The sequence below is a fragment of the Pagrus pagrus genome (genome assembly GCF_965226575.1).
Source record: "Pagrus pagrus genome assembly, chromosome: 3".
NCBI classification, from domain to species: Eukaryota; Metazoa; Chordata; class Actinopteri; order Spariformes; family Sparidae; genus Pagrus; species Pagrus pagrus.
In genome coordinates this window covers 20,353,797-20,374,161 of record NC_140187.1, presented here as the reverse complement: position 1 = coordinate 20,374,161, position 20,365 = coordinate 20,353,797, and the positions used below count along the sequence as shown (strand labels likewise).

Below are 20,365 nucleotides of genomic sequence, written 5' to 3'. Positions count from 1 at the left end.
GAGCTTAACTTGCTCCTCTGTGTCGGTCTGAAAGGACTGTGTTGATGACGCATGCCTCAAGCTGTGACACTGATTTGTGAGGGTGCTCCTGCACAATGGGCGCTACATTGTGTATTGTTGCTGCGTAAGATTGAACTTATCCATGGATTCATTCAAATCATTAATCTGCTAATCAAAGCGTCATATTTCTGGCCTGGCGTGACATTGTTGAGATTCAATTCCAGCTCGGGATCGAAATTGTCTTCTCTTTTTTGTTCATAAAATGCTTCCAACCATAAATCGCAGTCTATTTTCAGCATCAGCCCAGCGCGACAAATACATTCATTCACGTTCATATAAACCTCCGCTAAAGGGTTTTTCTTATTGTCATCCATTCTTTTCAGACCTCATTCTTCTCCACAGTATTTCCTGATAAAGTACAGTATGTATCTAGCCTTTACAATTGAGTCCCCACAGCTCCATCCTAGTGAACCTTTCCCGACTGTGAAACTGACATTTGTGGGCATTTTCAGATATCTCACGCCTGCAAACAAGAGCACTTTATTTCCACTGAACAACATAATAATCATGAAAATGTTGCCGAGGTCTTTTGTGACCAATTTTTACCTTTTATCAAACAATTGCACCTCTTGTAACTTGGATATTGCACAAGGCCATGTTGTGATTTTGCTAATATTCCAGTTAATTGTTAAGCCCTAATGCAAACAATACGTCCACGGGGACACACACGCTCAGTCACATCAGCACCAAGGTCACTGTTCATGCCACTGTGATTTAGATTTATTCCTGGACTTCTAATCCTAAACACAAAGTACCAAACCATAACCTTAACATAAGCCTAATTGTAACACTAATCCCCTCAAGCAGGCATTCACCCTTCACTCTGTGGCAAAAATCTCCTCACGTGGCCTTTGAGCAGAAACACAGCATCTATGATGGATGTTTGTGGTCTGTATTTGACAAACAATTCACGGTGCTATCACGTCCAATAAATCTCTATGAATATCATTTTGAAAATGCACATCATTTTCAGGCAATTGATCTTCACACTCACTGTGGAGGATTTCCCACACTCTGCTGCATGTGTGTAGGCAGAGTGTTCACTCTGATAATGTGCATTGTGTGCTTCTGGGGAGAGAATGGGCAGCTGTTTGCTCCACTATGACTAGCCTACACACACCATTACTACGTTTGAAATATTTCGCAAATGGCCCTCAACATCTTTCCTTATGGTTTGGAGATTATGAAGTACTCTGAACACGGAGAATGCGTGGATCTGTGAAGATCAACACCACTCTTATATGTGTCTGTCAAATAAAAGGCTACGGCTGGTTAGCTTAGCTTAGTATAAAGACTGGAAACATGGGGAAACAGTTAGCTTGGCTGTGTCAAACAGTGACAAAATCTCCCTACTAGCACCTCTAGAGCTTATTAATTCTTACGTTGTATCTTTCTTTTTTAATACGCTCAAAATTTAAGTGTAGAAATAACAAGTCACTTTTTCGTCCTCATGGGTTGCCAGGCATCTGCTCAGAGCCAAGAAAACATCCAGCACATTTAGCTCATAAAACAGTGAATTGTAGTTTTTACCCTGTGGATTAAACAAACAAGACATATTATGTTTATTAATTAGCTTCAGAGGTTCTGGTTAATAGTTCGTGTTACCTTTGGCCAGAGCCAGGCAAGCTTTTCCCCCTGTTTCCAGTCCATGTGCTAAGCTAAGCTAACCTGATTGGGATTTTCTTTGTTATTTGTCACATAACCTGTTCACAGTTTCATCAACACAAAGTCACGGTAAGAGCCACGTTCTCGTTAGCTGTAGGTGTCATTAGCAGATGAAGGTGCTCATTTTAGCACATGGATAGTGACTGTGAAAGAACCTTCTGGAGAATCCAGTCTCGCTCCTTGGAGTTCATGCGTCACACACTGAGACTTGAAACTTGTGCTGGTCTTATGAAAAGGCACTAAAGAATTTCATATAATCTTCTTTAATATGTTTCCCTCGGCAGCATACTAAGTAGGCTTAATTGTCATTACCCTCCCTGTGCAGCTACGTACAGCGTGTGCTCTGGCGGTGCTGTGGCAAAGGGATTTGTCTAAACTGACTAACTTGATAATGGCGGCTCACACCTTGTGGTTTTCTGCTCGGTCCCCACTCCGCTGCTGAATTCGATTTAATCCTCATGTGGAAGTGGAGGTCGTAGCCTCCTCACTCTGGGCTCCAACACGGACTCGAGTACAAATAGCAGTCATGGTTGATTACCACTCTAGGGTTGAGACATGGTGAAATCTCAGCCAGACATTCAAATAGCTCTTAATTAAGTTCACATTTGATTACTCTGCTTGGCTTAATAGGTTCTGCCCCTCAATGCCACAAAAGGCTGGTGTAGATTGAGTTTGTGCTCTGATCTGACCTGTAAAGTCTAAACAGTCCCAGGCAGGACTGTGTTGTCCTGCATGACGGAGCTCCATTTTACTTGGCAACTATTGCCAGACATGAGCACATTCCTGATGTTAATTCTCCTCAGCTCTAAAGTGCATGCATAACACGCTCTTGCGTAGACGTGGAAACACATAGACGATCCTAAAAACACACAAAACATCTTGTAAAAAATGATCAGATCAAACATTCATCCAGAGGGTGAACCAGACAGAAACATCCCCAAACTTTTGCTCTTGTCTTTTACAAAATATTGGTACGATAATGCAGGTGGCTGCTTCATCGTCCATACTCTGTGACGCTTTTGTCTGAATTCTGTTTGAACTTTTGTCAGAGTTTGTCCACGACCCTACAGACTTCCACTTCTCGTTCAAACTCCGCCGGAAAGGTTTATTTAAGAGGCACAGCTGGGGCCTCTTTCTCTCTGTTTTGTAACATGACAAATTGGAAAACTTTTTTTTCCCCCTCCCTCTTCCTCCTGCTCACTCTCTTCCATTACAAAATCCTGAAGGGTTCGTGCCTGGGCTGCGGAGGAGGATGAGGAGGTGGCAGGCCGCAGCCAAACACTCCGATATAGACTCTTCCCTCGTTTTTCGGCCCTTAGCAGAACCCCCACAGGTCAGCCCAAAGGTCAACAAAACAGACCCCTGCCCCTCTCTCTTCCTACTCGGCGTCACTCTCTTTCTATACGTCTTCCTTTTTGTCTCATTACTGGTCAAACTTGCGTCGTCTGAATCTGAAAAGCTGTAGTGCTGCTGAACACAAAATATTAAAAACATTTCTCACTCGACGTTTTCGTGAACTGGCCCGAGTTGTTTATCATGAATCTCCTGCAGCATTTGTGGTGTTTTATTCTGTCGCGGTTAAATGTGTCACTGTGGTGATAGAGTACGCATCGAGGACGAGCCAAGTGGGCGTCAATGTCGAGACTGATCACACACAGTCAGGTTGTTTATCTTGCCCTCTTATAAAGCTCTCTTACCTAAATATTTGAAAGGATAATGAAGATTTCTCATGTCTAACAGTGGAGAGTACTTGGTATTAGCAGGGCCATCTTCTCCTCTTGAGAAACTGTTTTATTTGTGTGAGTACACACTATCTTCAGTAGACTAAACTAGATGTTTTCTTTCCCAGCAGACGTTGCAACAGTCTCTGAGCGTTTTGAATAACTTCACCACGCACTTACTTACAGCCAACACACCCACCTGGTGCTTTTGTGTGGCCTGCCAGTTTTATTATTCTCTATAGTTTTGGATGAATCAGTGCCAGTTATGAAGCTCCTAGAGCTAGAAAGGATCATCTCCGAGGATCTGTGTGGATGTAGCTTGAGGAAGTTTTTGTTCGTGACTACGTAATATTTCTCCACCTCGTCTTTTAACAGTAGTGCTGACATACAGCGCAGAAGGTGTGCGTGAAAGTGGCTGAGGTTCGCAGAAGTTCAGGGAAAACCCAACTCTGGTATTTCAGAGAGCCAGGTAGATTACAGGGTTATGAAATAAGTCTTGCATAACACATCTAACCTGAAGAAATCAGCCATAGTGTACAGTATTCTGAAAAGACCATTCAATTAGCTCCAGACTGAATGTTATAGGTCGTTATTACCATCTGAGAATTGGATGCGGTTTTGTACAGACGTTCATTGTGCCAAGAGGATAAATCCTACAGAGTTTTGTGATCCCCTGATTATTCATCTTGTAACACTAGTAGGTCAAAGTTTTCCCTTCTCTGGTTGAGACATTGTTGGTTTCCAGAGGATAAATCTTAAAAACCTTTCTGGTCAGGATTCTCTGACTTTTCCTCTGGATCGGGAGATCTAATGTAGGCATACTCTTAAAGCGATTCTGAACAAAGATAGATGAGTTTTGAGTCTCATTCTCAGGAGGTAACCCTCAGTCTCACTAAGGTTGGTGCCCTCTTGCTCCGGAGCCACTATGACATAGACATTTGTTGCTTTGAATGAAATGTTTCTTCAACTGTTGGATACATTTCCATCATGAAGTCTTGATTTTATGTCCCTATCAGGATGAACTGTAATGACTCTGGAGATCCTCTTTTCACGTAGTACCATCATCAAGTAAAAATCTTAGTCAAAATCAAAGTTTGCAGATACTTGGTGGTCAGAGCACTGTTACAGAGCAGTGGCCCTGGAGCTGGTACAGATCGTCTTGGTCGAGGGCACCTGAATTATTGCTGTCCATTTGAAGGTCTCTTTTTGATACCTTACACAGCTTTCAAGACTGGTTTCCATACTGCTCAAGCTCCCTTTCAGCACCACTGTTGACAGTACTTGAAGTCTGCCTTCACCTCAACCGTTGTTGAGTGGTGTGTGATGAGGCGGTAGTCTCAGTGTCTGCTAGAGCTTTGTAGTGCCCCGGTTGATCTCGGAGGGCAGGCCTCCAACTTATAAATAGCACTGCTGTGGGTGTCGGAGGAAATGGGGCTGTGGCTGGGGCAGGGCTGGGGCAGGGCTGTACAGTGCGACAGTGTGATATATGTCGCACGTGCTACATCAAAACATGCCTGTGCTAAGAATTACTCTGCCCTGTAGCATGGGTGCTGTGGGCAGATTCAGCCACAAAAAAAAAAATCTTGCTCGGAATCTTGTTTGAAAAAAAAAAAATCCTTCTGTGTAGAACCGAAGTAGAACGATGGTACTACGACTATCCTTCCTGGTAGTTGTAGTCAACTGTGGTCAATGATTAATGTTGTGGGAGCAGGAGTTCGCCTGGCTCAATAAAGATGCTTCTTCTGTATCTGAAAACATTTCGAGTTATATGATTGTATTACATTATGTATATATGAATTACACTTGATGTTACTGTGTAAGTGATGAGCTGCATTAATTGTCCTCTGTAGAGGTGACGGGCATTTTTAGGGTGTGCTACAACTCTCTGGTCCTGTGCTAAAAAACTGTCAGCCTCTGTAGCACTAGTGCTATGTGCTGAAAAAGTTAACGTACAGCCCTGGGCTGGGGGCGAGGCTTGCCTCAGGAGAGGACTCTTCCTCCCAACCAGACTGAGCTCATCTCGGAGGACCGGCGGACAGCGGCGGGGGCAGTGGATTTGTAATCCGGCCCAAATGGCGATGACCCAAAGCATTTTCACGCAGCCACCGCTTTGGTAAACACACAGGCAGCTCATTGATAGCATGTGTGACATTCCTCCATCCCATCGCAGTATCCCAGCCCAGCTCAGTCTGTTCTCAGATCTTCAGCCCTGTCCCCAGCTGTGAAAGCTCTGCCCCCCCTTTGACTTGTAGCTCACCCCATCCCCTCCATTTGCTCTCACAGTTGCAGTTCAGCTTGTCCTCTTATGTCATCCTGAGTCATATCCATGTGTTTACCATCTTTTCTTTGCTTCCTCTTCGTCCGCCCTGTGTCATTTCCTTTTCAAAGAATAGGCAAACATGTTACTGTGCACCAGTTCACAAAACCCTGAAGAATACGAGTAAGCCAAAACTATGTTTGTCTGGATCACAGTTATCACTGACTCTCTTTAAACTGGGATATTTCTGAGCAGATAAATCCTGGTTGTGTCTAGCACAGATTGAATTTATAGCTGTCATAAAAAATGGATGCCAGTGACCGTTTCCAGAGGCCACTTGATTTTCTCCTGCTTGACAAACTTGTACACTACTTCTGTGATTCAAAGCAGAAAGCAAACATCCATCTGGCAGGCTTCTCTGCTGTAGATGTTGACAAAAAGTGCTCAACTAGGGTATTGAAAAGGAGCAAAAAAGTGACAAAAGCTCATTTACAAATGTATTCATTACTCTTTAAAAGTATTGTAAAGAAACCATGTTCAACAACAACGTTCAACATCCACCTTTTTTATGATATCCCTGATTCAGATGATGCCTGAGAGAAGAGGATGTCTCATTTGTCTTCGGTTTGTGTCCTTTATAGATTTCTCTTGCCACTTCTTCCGGCATCTGTTCTGGCGTCTTCAGTGAAAGAGACTAAGATGTGAGAAAAATGCAAGCGAGGGAAATCGTGGCTGCAATTATAGGAATTGGGATGCACCCATTGTCTGTAGTAGCCTCCCTGACCACCAGTGTGGTTTGTGCTGCCTGGAAGCTCAGAGTTTGAGTTTTATTTATTTGTACGAGTGAAAATCAGACAAAGGACCAGAAAAATGGAAAATAATGTTACTCTGCCTGAACGATATACTGTAATACATTAGTCACAATATTAAACATAGATGCAGTCATGTCTAAAGCTACTGTATATTTTTAGGTGATCTGAGACTGACTGTAATGGCGGCTCTGATCATGGCCACTCCCTTTTCTTCTCTCTAACCATTAGGCTATCCTTGCCGGTGGTATCCCTTAGCGTTGCTGGCCTTCACCTTCAGCTAGCTAACCCTCTGACCTACTTCCTCTGCTCCCGCAGATGTTTCTGTCAGCAGCATCTTGTGGTTGAGTCTGAGAGGCGGCCGTGCACTCCCCCCACAGCCATTATTGGAAGTTAACAGCACGCCAAGTTTGAGCATGTCAGCATCTAAATAAACAATACACAATGGACCGACGCATTGAAACTTGGCTGCCTGCTATGACTGGTGTTGACATGTCTAAACAAATAAACAAACAGGCACGCACACAAGAAAGAAGAAGGATGAGGAGAGCAAAGAGAAAACGCTTTAACGTAAGCCTAGTTGCTTTTTATGAATAATTCAAATCCTTGGGACTTCTGAGAGAGAGAAAGATGCCCCTCTACCCACACACACACACACACACACACACACACACACCGATCACAGCGGTACAGAGAGGAGGATAAGTGGGGAGTGTGTGAATGTGTGCAGCAATATGTCAGGTTGAATTCATGGTATTTAGGTTGAGCTCCGTTTCAAGATTCCCTTCGCCGCTGGAGTTGGAGACTAGCCTTAAATGTAAATACAGTCATCCTGTTTATCCTGCTTCATCCCTTCATCCAGCCCTATTCTATCCCGTCCATCCTTCCTCCTGTCCTGTTCATCATGCTATACGCCCAAGCGAGCAAGCGTTTACAATACCATCACCATTTCAAATCAGTGCTTCATGTTCTGACCTAAGCTGTGCGAGCGGATGTTGACACGTCAGAGTCCACGCTTTTTAATATGATATTAGAAATGTAAATGATCAGTCGTGTCAGAGGGCCGAGGTGGGTGGGTTTATTCAGTGAGAAGATTAAAAATGTCGGAAGAATAAACCCAGATTGCTGATATTCAGTGTGATGGCGGTGATGAGAGAAAGAAATGAAAGGGGAGTGTGAAACGACCTTTTCCCAGATGTACAAAACATCAGTTCAATCACAACCAGGTGATAGATATTCAAAATGTGAACTATCCGTGAGTGAATTCCAATTATAGTTCGGGATTGCCTGTTGCTCGCTTTAAATGTCAACTGGTAAAATGTTTGTTGTGTTTTTATTTTCGGAAGAAATAATGTTTTATGAAAACGGCGCAGGAGGACACGTACTTCATCTGATTTGTTTTGTATTCAGCTGATGATTTAGCAACGTGTCCTTTAATGTCCCCATGCCCTCTATTGCTACACCCATAATATAGCAAAGTCCTGTATGGCCTTATAAATAAAAAAATCATGTGGTAACTGGAAGTGTTCAATCTATATCCCAAAGTTATTAGCACCATGGCTAATAACTTTGGGATATAGATTGAACACTTCCAGTGTATGGTTTCAAGGTATCTACTGTCAAGAGTTAGCTTAGCTTCACTTTGGAAAGATACTAGCACCATAAAGTAAAGTTTATCTTTATAAAGATAAATAGCCTCAATTAGCTTGTGTTACTTATTGCAGCATATACATATTGTAGCTATGTAACTGCCAGCAGTGGTGCATTTGCAGCCAGCCTGCCAACACTTAGTTGACATTTCCGTTCATCAAGCTGGAGATATCATCGGTGTCGGAGATTCCTCATATCTCCAACTCAGAAATACAAGACAGAGGCTGACATGTATGGTCTTTCCCACTTGGCAGCTCATAATTATGGTTTTAATGATATGATGTGAACATAGCATAAACCACAAGAGATTGCCATGTGTGTGTGTGTGTGTGTGTGTGTGTGTGTGTGTGTGTGTGTGTGTGTGTGTGTGTGTGGCTTTTGCAGCTGTTGGCACCTAAGACGTAATTGACTAATACTTTTCTTTATGGTTGATTAATAAACTACCGTGATTACTTTTGTAATAACCAAAAAGTATTTTTACAGTTTTTAAAGTTGTCCAACACCAGTAAGAATAAAACACAGCTTGGCCTGGCATTTATGTAAAGGGCTAACTTCAGAGCTGAATTGTGTAGTGCAAAATAACATGGAGGGCATGAGAAGAAAGAGCTTCTTTATGAAACAGGACATTTTGAAAAGTCTTAGTAAACGCTGCGTTATTTTTCTGCTCAGTGACAGCTGAATTTTTCAGGTCTATTCATTCATTAAGATTGTACATACAACGGTAGTTAAGTACACCACTGTCTCTCATAATCCCTGTGTACATCCCACTCAGCAGTTAGTTGTATAAAACTCCACTCACAAAGAGTTTACCCTTAATGTCCGAGCGTGACTCAGCTCTGTTGCTTGTGTGTGTGTGTGTGTGTGTGTGTGTGTGTGTGTGTGTGTGTGTGTGTGTGTGTGTGTGTGTGTGTTAATGTGCTGTTCTGAGAGGACTGCGTTTGAATGTGTCCCCCCCATTTGGCTGTGGCTGGAGTGGGCAGTTTTTCCTCTCTCTGTAAGGTTGGGTTGAGGGGAAATGGATGATAGGGGGGCAATTCACTGAACAAGATGCTCTTTGATATCCTCCAGACGTGTTGCATCACTGCTATTGGCCTGGGAAAACTGACCTGGATATTTAGGTAGAGCGAGTTTATGCAAAGCCCTTCCAGGCCTGCTTGTGTGCGTGTGTGGGTTTTGTGTATCCGTTCTCTATCCCCTCCATCAAGTAGCAACTTTCCAGGATCTAATTAGGGCCAGAGAGGGCCACTATTGACTCTGAACACAACAGACCCTGGTTGCTAATGAGACCCCAGAAAATAAAGATCGCTGACACAAAAGGAGCTGAAATCTTTTAATTAATTCACTTTTTCCTTTGTCTCTTTTCAGCCCCAAAGACCTGCAGCCCGAAGCAGTTTGTGTGTAAAGATGGGGTGACGTGCATCTCAAAGGGCTGGCGCTGCGATCGGGAGAAAGACTGCCCGGATGGCTCTGACGAGGAGCCTGATGTTTGTAAGTCTTAAACAAAAAAGAAAAGAAAAAAGTCCAATATGTCATACCCGGACACGGGTGGCTACCTTCTTGTTTGCACTTATTGTTCTGATCTGGCTGCATCTGACTTTCACAGAAGAGTGAACTTTGGCTGACATTTAACCACTCAGGCTAGATAATTGGAGCCCACAGTAGAGAGGAAATGCTTTTCAGCTTATGTTGATTTATATATTAAGTAAAGTGTATTTAGGACACATTGTTTTCCCCTCATGTGGTGTATTGTCGTGCCTGTTCAAGGCAAGAGCGTTTTTACAAATCAGTATAGCAGACACTTTGTTTTTATTCATCACGATTTAGCATCTTCAGCTGTGAAGGAAATGTGTAAATTATGTAGGTTGATTTGACTTAAACACTGTTCAACAGGTGTCCAAGCGTAAAAACTTATCAGAAATGGATCCAAAACTTGCTGTGCTGACTCTTAAAAGACATTTTTTGTGGCATCAGTGGTATGCTAATACGTTACTGTATGCTTTGATTCCTCCAAACATATCCTAAAAGCAGTTGTCAGCTAACAAACTGAGAGTGTTAGCCTATTAGATGTATGTGGCTAACCACAGCCAGTCTGGAGAAAACAATGGGATGTTCTGTCATTAAGGGACAGAGGTCACTCTGCCCTTAAACAGTCCTGTCATGCCCAATTAGGAGATTTACAGTGTTTGTCTTTCCTAGATAGACATGATTTCCTTTTGCATTCAGAGCCACAGAGGATGCAGTCATGAGACAAACCCAAACCGAACGTAGGACTTAAAAAAAAAAAAAAGACAGCCGTCGTTTCAAAGTCCTCATTAGAGCCGAGATGCTTTGAGGCTGAATCCCTGGGGAGGGAATGAAAGCAGCAGTGTCTCGTTGGTCAGCCTCTTAGACTGAAACGCCTGTAGCTTTCTAAGAGGACAGAGAGCTTGGGATGGAATGGGGGGGACAGTGTGTGTGTGTGTGTGTGTGTTTGGTGTACGTGTGTGTGTGTGTGTGTGTGTGTGTGTGTGTGTGTGTGTGTGTGTGTACATGTTGCTTTTTTCGCGGGGGGTTAGCCCGGGAGAGAGTGAGCGAGCGACTGGGAGGCCAGAGTAGAGTGCTGTAGCTGCAGTCTAGACGCAGAGACTGTATGAGAGCAGGTCTGGAAGTCATTAGAGACTCGCCCAGAGCAATGGAGAAACCTGCTGTTTTTCACAACCTGCTCTTTCCCTCCCTTCTCATCTGCGGGCCAGCCTCCTTCCGTGTCTCTATCTGGGACAGAAACACCAGTGACTCCATCCCCTGTCTCCTGCTTATGCCAAACTCTCTCAAAAACAACAGTTATAGGACCTCTGCGCTGGAGTGTCAGGGTGTAGAGCCCAAGAAGTGAGTCAGAGAGACAAAAGAAATGCCAAGTCTTATCTTAGCTTCCCTGAGAATTTAGATGCTTTCTTGAAGTGAAGATTAGTGACATTTTTTGAGGAACATTGCCAAGTACAAGTACATCATAAAAGTTGGAGTAAACACGTCTGTCTGCTGCTTCAGAGTATGAACAAAGACAGAAGTTAGGACAGAAGATTGAATGGTCTAAGGGTGGTGCTTACAGTTGAAATTGTGGGTTTCTTTTGGAAGTGTGTCCTTCATTCAAATTACGGGATAAGTCTGGTGATATTCTGTGGGGAGGTTTTTTTTTTGTAGAAAAACGTCATGAAAACACCAGAACCACCGAAAATTGATCCGATTAGCAAGTAAATCTTAAAGCCTGATATAATTTATTTCCTCTGAGCTCAGGCCTGTATTATTTTCTTCAAACATTCTTAAAAACACACCAGTGAGCCACACTATTGCACTGGATGATATGTTTCTTCATTACAGTTAGCGCTTTAGTTTGAGTCAGTCCAACCACATGCTGCCACAGTTATCAGGAGAGATTAGTTGATTACGTAAAGACAATGTCTATTAAAGCAGATGATAATGTGATAATTGTCAGAAAGTCTTTGGTGCTTAGACTCTATAGGGACTCTACAGTCCAGTCACTGGTGGTGGTAGTGACTTACTGACAGCAGCATGAAGGAACTAATCGTATTTAAAAAGACAGCAGCAAGGTGATAGGCTAAAAGTGAAGGTGTGTCGCTGTGCTGTTGGATAGACCTAACCGGCTGATGCAAGCAACTGATATCGATGACAGCCTCAGACAGTGAGGCAGGGAAATATAACTGAGCATGCATAAAATGAAAGTTTATAGTCATTACCCCGAGATTTTCCTCTCCATTAGGAACCAATGGACTTACTGTAGGACTGAGAGCCACAGACTCTCAGGTTTGGGAAGTAGGAAACTAATCGATAATTACGTTATCAACTAATCTATATCTGTACATGGCCTCAATCATTTTTGCTGACCTTGATGCTGCCTGTTGTGTTTTCATTTTGTTAGTTTTGTTTTGTTGTTTTCCATCAATGTTTTGTTTATTTAGGACGTCTGAATACACTTGAGAGTGAAAAGTTCTTTGCTCTTTGAAAGGGTGTAATTGCATTAGTATGCTATTATATTATAATTACATCACTGGCATAAAACGGTCTTCAAAATGACAGAACTGCTTTGTATTGCAATCATTTCTGGGGCAATTTATTGTGTAGTTATCGTGACGGGCTAATGCATTGTTGGTTTTGGTCTTTCCATGTAATTTGTAGATAAAAAATAACATCTCCAGCCTTATTATTAAAGTTTGCTTTGCATGTCTGGTGCTGACAATACAAGCTGCCTGCTGTGTAACCCCAACCTCCATCATTCAATTTAGACTTTTGTTGTGTGTCCTCTCCACCTATCTCCTGTGCTAATGTCAAATTATCCAAATAGCCCCCATAATGCTATTTGGAGAAAAAAAAAGCTTGAAACATGTAGTTTGGTGGAGAGCAGATGTTGGAGTAGTGAATGAATCTGAGTAAAATACGGTTGATTAGCATTTTTATAGCTCATCATGTGTAAACAGTGTGCAGAAACACTGGTAATCCTCTTTTCTGAGCAGCAGAAGTTGTCACAAGGACTGAACATTAAAACTGAAACACCATGTTGTCATATGCGAGCGTTAAATCCCAAACTGTATGTACACCACCTGTGTACTGAGTGACAGTTGTAGTTGTATTGTATTGTTGTGATAAATGTGCTCTTTGTGGAGGTGCTTTTGCGGACGCTTCTGGTTGAAAGATGCATGAGAGAGGTTTATTTATTCACTCGTGCGGACCGGGCTTCACAGTGGCCTTTGTTAGTGTGTTGGCTATTGCCGGGGAAGTCAGCCACTGTCCAGTGCAGCTGCTTTGCCCTGCTGTGTAACCCCCACAATGCTGTTCTTTGTACCCCGGGGTGCTGGGTCAGACTGGCATAAAGGGATACTGACAGAGTCAAACAAAAACAAAGTGGTTGTCTGGGCATATGACCTTTTTATAGAACTTTGATCTGCATTCCTGATCAATGAACAATTGAAAGCCGTGCAATGAAGATAAATGTGAAGATAATTTGCTGTTCCATAGCCTTCAGGTAGGGTGTCGACTGTTACAGAGCTGCCATCTCCTCAGGCTTTAGACTTTATTGGGGTCCTGAATTATTCCCACGTGCAGTGAGTGTGCCCTGGAAACACAGGAAGTGTGTAACGCTGCAATGACGTCCCCTCCCAGGCCTGTTATATGGGCCATTTTACAGACAGTTCCCACCTAGGCTGCAATTAGCTTTTTAGGAGATGTAACGACCACTTTCAGTGGAAAACATCATTTTTCATGATGTCGCGTGCGTCTCACTGACTCCTATCAAAAGAAATAAAAGACTGCCTTGAAAAGAAATTAAATCTGGGGAGGCTTTGATCTGGAAGTCTGCTGTAATTGGACATAAGGGAACATTGTTTGGTGTGTGTTTCATCAGTGGTGTCATCTGCCAGACAGCTGACCCAAAGCCAGTGGCTATACTGTTAAGATACTGTATGTAAGAGGAAGTTATCCGTTTGATCCTGCTACTGTCTCCTAAAAGCAGCCACCACCCAGTCCAGATAGCTATCAACACGTCGAGGAAAACAGCCGCCGCTCAACATGAAAGAGCCTATCGCCTCGCAGCACCTTGTTCCTGCAAGAACCTGCTGCAGGTGTGAGAGCATGTGCACACAGTCTGCTCTCTGCCTCCTCCTCTCTTCCACACACATGCACACACTTTTCTCATTTCTCTCCCACAGACAATATAGCAAACCTTTTACCGTTCAGAAACGGTTCAAAGATGCTTTTACGCTGTGCTCTTCAAACAGTGTTCCCAGTAGCCACTATCAGCACACACACATACACGCTAATATTCATGTTTGCATTACATCACAGCAACAGAGGAGAGGGTTTGTCACTATGAGTGTGCAGCACTCATAGTGACGAACCCAACTCAACTCAACTTGACTCATGCTACATGATGTTTTGGCCTCAATTACATGAAAATGCACTATATTTTGGCAGCTGTCACAAAACCTAATGAAATAACAAGTTATGTGTTATATTTGACTTTTACTGAGTCAGAGAGGAGCAGACTCGAAGTAGTTGTACTACAGTTCATCCCTCACTTGAACTGCTACAGGGATGTGCTGTAGATTAATTAATTTTTCATGTTCTGAAATTAGAAATGTGACCAGAATAGAAGAAGGTTCTTTAATTATCACATACAATTACACAGTCTAATACTTCTACGATTCAGAAACACAAAACTTGCATTAAACGATTGTATTTCTACATTTGGAGGTTGCACAATAAGCTGATCGTCATGAAAAGTTGATATTAGCCAATAGCATTAGGCTATTTACACATCCGTCAGACACGGAGCAACATTAGCATAATATCGTGTTTCTGGCTGACCACAGTGAGAGTGCAATAGCTGCCTCTTTAGCTGCAAAATGCTATACTGTGTGCTAGTTAGCTAGCAAAGTTAGCTAGGTGCAAACTTGGCTGGAAACAATGCTAATGAGAGCAGTCAGACTGAAACGAAGTTGTAAATAATGTGGTCTGAAAAAATGGAATCCCTAAAAGGATTACAAAAGTATATCTCCTTCTTCTTAATCAGTGAGTTAATGCAAACAAAAGATGGCTTAGGAAGACAAAACTTTGAAAAAATATATAAATCTAGGTATTTAAATTTTTGTAGTCTTTGTTCAGACTACGGAACCTTTTGTTATTTTATCATCTATCTAAGTATTGGCACAACTTACTTGAAAATGTAGTACTGGCCTCCTCTGTGGCCCAAATTGGAAGTTCAACTTCCGTCAACTTCACGTCCGTGCTGCTGGAGATGGATGGATTTGATATTTTCAGCAGAACCAAACTCATACAGTTCATGAGGGTCTGAAACGAGTTGTTAAAGACAGAACTTGTGCAACGGTAACAGTAAAGATTTATAGAGGAAAAGCAGAAATCGTATATAGTTGATATATATGCAGTACATGTACTGTATATAAATATATGCTCTATTTGAGGGTGTGGTGAGGTGGACGTGATCCACAGGCAGCCAGCTGGCCATTTTTAGATGAGGAGTTGAGGCCGGGGCAGTGGAGAGGGCACAACTGGCCCCTTGAAGCAGGACAAGACTGTGTTCAGCCAAGAAAAGCGTGTCAGGGATTTAAATTTTAAAAAGACCATTATGTAATCTCCGCAGGGCCCTCTGCAGAAGGGAGTGGGGCAGGCCAGAGGCACCCTTAGGGGGGGACTACAAGCCTGGGACAAGAAGGGAGACAGAGTGGGGTTTATGATGCAGGAGAATGAAAGACACACACGATAATAATATGATGATTTGGGTGATGGAAACCCCCACCCTGCATCTTGAAGGTATACAGCTGTTGAACACCTGGCTCTGCCTTGTGGCTGGTGTTTCCCTCTGTACAGCAAACTACCTTGTGTCTGATTAGTCGCAGTAATAAATGACTACATCCTGTTTGTGATAGTGCATTATTGAACACACAGCTTGTCTTCTGCAGTGGTTGTTTAACTTCCGTCTCCTTGGGTTTCTTGGCTCTTACGATGATGAATACTCTGATCCTCCCCTCCGACCCCCTTGGGCCTTCCCTGTCATTTACATAGCTGCTTGTCTATGCGATAATTAGAGCATTAGAAAAGAAATTCAAAGGGTAGACGACTATGTAACAAATGAAAACGACTCTTGCTTTCTGGGTAAGAACTCTGAGCCAAAACAGACTATGTGCCTCTCAGATATTTAGTCGTTCTGGAGCAGCAGTATGGCCCCCTTTCTGTCCTTTGCAAGAAAATACTTGCACAATACTAATAGTTTTAAGCTAATCCTCAGTCCATTGTGAGGGACTAAGAGGCGAATGAATCAAATAATGAGTCTGTTCAATCTCAGAAATAGAGTTGCTATGTAAGAACCTTTTTCAGTAGGCAATAGGTCTATTTTCTTCTTTCATCTGTGTGAAAGAAAAGACAGAAAAGTGTCTGTGTCTGCCTGCATGATCACAGGTGAGAGAGGTGGGTTTAAGAAGTTTTATTATCTGTCCTTTTATGCCTAAGCTTAAGGAAAAAGGTGGCAGGCATATCTTACCCATTGATTTCTTTTGTGTGTTTTCATTTACTTTTCCTATTTCATAACCAATACAGCTATAGGCCCAATCTATTTATTTGTTCTGGGTATCTGGTGGTGTCCTGTTCGATTCTTTGCAATTTACTTTGCTGATAGAGCTGTTTGCTCAGTGGTTTCTCTCCCCCGAGGAGCAGCGGTGCTGCTGTGTTTGGAGAACGGTCAGTTTGTTGTGCTTTTGAGAGCTGGATTTAGCCTTCCTGCTTTGCTTGTCGCCCTGCCAGCCACCCCAGAAGCCCCCCAGAAAGGAATGAAAATGTGGTGTTGATATGTTGGAAGGAAAGGGGGTAAGCAGGGAGCAGAGAGACGCATGATCCAACCATCAAGTGCAGAGTTCAGAGAGGGCACACAGTCTGCCAACAGGGTCAAAGCCAAAGATGGTTATAATGAACTGCATTTGTGCTGTAAATTTGTGTAAAAAACACTGTTAAACTGAGGAGCGTTTGCCGAGACAAAGGGAAATCAGGTAGCTGAAAATAAAACCGTAGTATTTGTGAGGTGTGGTTGGAGTGGCAGATTAATGTGTGTGTTTCACCTGCAGGGTGAAGTGTTTATTATAGGATAGCCGTCAGACATAAACAGCGGTGAAGTGCAGCATTGTTTCCCACACCACTCGCCTGCTCGTCTAGCGTTGTGATCTCTTTGACAAGATCGCATTGAGTAGCAACATTAAATATAAACATATACACTATATATAGAGATTAATATATGTACGGTATATGTGTATTTATGTGTACATACAGTATTATTACCACAAGACAAAGGCTTACACATACAGACACACACCCATCTTCATAACCAGATGTTGCTGGACAGCCATTTTTGCTTTGCGTTCACTACATTCCCACCAGTTTGAACTAGGGATGCAAATTTTAAGCAATTTCTTTATTTGATAGTCAGCTACCTTAACAATCGCATTAATCGCTAATACTACATTCAAATATGTTGGATGTTTTCCCATGAGAAAACTGTTTTGACCAGGAGGTAAAAAGTTAAAAGAACAAATGAAGTAAATACCAAGTTACTTGACTGATACTAAACTAAATAACACAACATAATGACTTGATTTTAATTGTGGAGCTCCTAACAGTCACTATTAAACGCTCATCCAACAAAATCCAACACAAATTGAACATTTCAGAGGGAGATTAGGCAATTTTTCAAGGTAAAACAACATATTTGATGACCCATTATGTTCTGTTAGATAACAGCTAACGGTAGCATTCAACCACATCCTAGCTAGCATTACTGTTGGATAGTGGTTTACGACACAATAGGAAAGGCATAAATCAGTTATAAATATCAACTCATGTCTTGGACACTTTTATTTCAGCCTTGAAGTGAAACACACAGGATGTAAACAAGCAGTAATGTTAGCTAGGAAGTGGTTGAATGCTAACGTTAGCTAATGGGTTATCAAATATGTAGTTTTATGTCAAAATGTGGCCCAATTTCCCTCCAGATTTCCGTTGTCCATTAACTTGTCAGTTGCTACTCGAAATTACCACAATTTGTCAGATTTCCTATGTTTATACGATCTGCAACCTGCAACACAGCATTCAAGTTTCCCACCCCGAGTACGACATCAGAGGAACATGGCCGCTGTGTGAATGAGGTCAACTGTCGCAAAAATAATGTCTAAAATATACTAATATATATATGTATAGAAGGCCTTTGTGTATGTTTGAATGACACATTACTTATATTAAGATTAACAAGATACTTTTTGATGTAATTGTGTCTGATTGTCAATGAATATTTAATTGCTTAAATTCTTAATGGTGATTAATCAATTAATCATTCATCATTAACATCCCTAGTTTAAATCTACGCTGCATTCCTCAGTTTGTTTTGTGTTCATCTCATCTTGTACTGTTTATGTGACCCGGTACTTGTCTCCACTTGCTTTTAATCACTTTATTGCCCTTTAAAAAAACAAAACAAATATAGAGTAGCAACATCAAAACACAAACTCTCATGTAGCCACTGGGTCCTCTCTTAGGCCTAAATGAAGCTCTGGTGTTGATGCGTCTTGTTTTCGGTGCCATGTCCTAGTTTAATTTGGAGTTTTGTTACTTTGGCAGGGCAGACGATGATGGGGGGGGGGGTGGGTCGGGTCAAGGGGTGCCTCTGGGCTGCTTGGTCAGGATTCGGATGCTCCGTCCAAGAATGTGTCATGTGGGCCAAGAACATCGCAGAGAGGGCCAGCTGGTCATCAGTGGTCAGAGAAACCCAGTATTAGTGTGTCATTAAGAGCTGCTGGCAGGAAAGTGGTGCAGCACTATTTATTCATGAGGTGTATTAATGGATAAACATATTAAATTATTCAGCTATATCTGGATGATGTCTGTGTGAAGTAGCAAGATTGGTTTTAATCATCTGATGCTTGTTAGTTGAATATAGTGTAATAGTTTGGGTATGTGTATTTTCGACATTGTTTCACGTGCTGATGCGTCCGTAGGATTTAAAATGAAAGCTGTGACAGCGGTTAGCCTCTTTGCTCTCCACAGTTGGCCTCATTCTGGCCCCCTTTATCTTTTGCTCCTGCACTGGCAGCAACTTGTTAGTTGTTTGTGTGTTTGTTGTTGGTTGAATAAGCTTTGTGTTGACCAGCATATGGAGGGGAAGCATGAACTAGTGAATGGAAAATCCCCACAGCCTAACGAGCTCTGGGCTCGAGGACGGCCTGATCCGGACCCAGATCTTGACTCCTTCTCGGTCAGCTGGGCCTCTTTCTACTACTGGAGAGGAAACACAGATCAGAGAGGCAGTTTCCAAGATGAATCATTCTGCAAAAATTACACTTGTGAAGGAAAAAAAATCTCAGGAGTTTTCAGAGAATGAAAGGAAGAGAAAGGAGAATGTGTTTTTAACATATTAATCCCTAAACATCACATTATTAGAAAGTGCCAGCCCCGCTTTCTTCACTGTGCCCCCATGGCCCTCACCACTTCCCTCCAGGTGGCCGTGCCACAGTTCAGATCAGGCTCCGCACGTGACGCTGCTTACAACACCGCGGCTGAGGCCACAGCCGATTTGTGTGATCCAAACAATGGCCTTAGTTCTCTTGTCCCCCTCCCTCACCACCCCCTCTGCCCTCACCACCCCCTCTGCCCTCGCTCCCTCGGACTGGAAAAGTGCATGTGATCTACCTCTATGTGTCGCGGCTTAAAGACTCCACTCGTGTCTGAAATCCAGTGTGCCGCAATTTTGTTTTGATGGATGCTCAGAGAAGAAAGGCTTTGTGTGACTCTCGCGGTGACTCCATACGGCGTTAATATGTCTCGCAGTGCAACTTTTACGAGGGTTGAAGCAATGTGTGTCTGTTTGCACATCTTCAGACCGACCTTGTGAGTCAGAAAGACGTATGGAAAAAGTGAAACCTGTCCTGTAATCTGCTGTCGTCTCTATGACGTCTGTAACAGAGAGGTGAAGCCTTGGCACAATATCTAGTTCTCCATAGGAAAATAATTGTCAAATCTCAAGCGTCAGTTCTCACTAGCACAGTCTTAGGGTAACCTTCATGGGTCAGTAACGGAGACACCCTTTCCATTTCCGTGGGTGTCCTAATTGAGCTACAGAGCAGAATAGTTGTGGATCTTTCCCTGAACTATTCAAGGAGCTGTGTAGAGGAACAGAGCAAATAGAAATTTCTCAAGAAAAAAAAGGTTTGGGCCTGCTAACCTGGCTCGCTCACAGTAGAGGAATGTTGAAGAAAAGACCCTGTTTAATTCAAATTAGCAATGCCTTTTCCACTGCGGCCCCGCCGACCGCTGCCAGCTCGCACAAGAATGAAGCCTTGTGGGGCTCTGTCCACTTCCTGTGAATGAGGTGTTCCACTCTGTCTTCTCCGTCCTCCCTCGCTCGCTCTCTCTTCCTCTGTTTCTTACAGTGTTCATTTTCCACACATTGCCCTGCCACTTCGACACGTACTGTAAATGGGTCAACAGATGTTGGATGAAAAATGAAGGGAGGAGATAAAAAACAGAGAGAGAGTGAGAAGGAGGAGGGACAGCCAACAGTTTGGCTCTCCACATGGGCTGAGAAAGACGAGCCCTGCAGAGCAGTGATCGGTTTCAAATAAAGTTCAGGAAACAAAATAGGAAAGGAAGAATTTCATGCA

At 42.8% G+C, this 20,365-nt stretch overlaps 1 protein-coding gene across 7 annotated transcripts in view; it reads left to right on the top strand.

Moving 5' to 3' along the window:
- LOC311254384 (low-density lipoprotein receptor-related protein 1-like) overlaps nt 1-20,365 on the top strand; it is a 99,273-nt gene that overhangs the window by 7,230 nt on the left and 71,678 nt on the right. For all 7 annotated transcript variants that reach the window (XM_084348109.1, XM_084348107.1, XM_084348112.1 and 4 more), the window contains exon 2: nt 9,528-9,650. In XM_084348109.1, the coding sequence (XP_084204235.1) occupies nt 9,528-9,650 (123 nt within the window). The remainder of the gene's footprint in view (nt 1-9,527; nt 9,651-20,365) is intronic.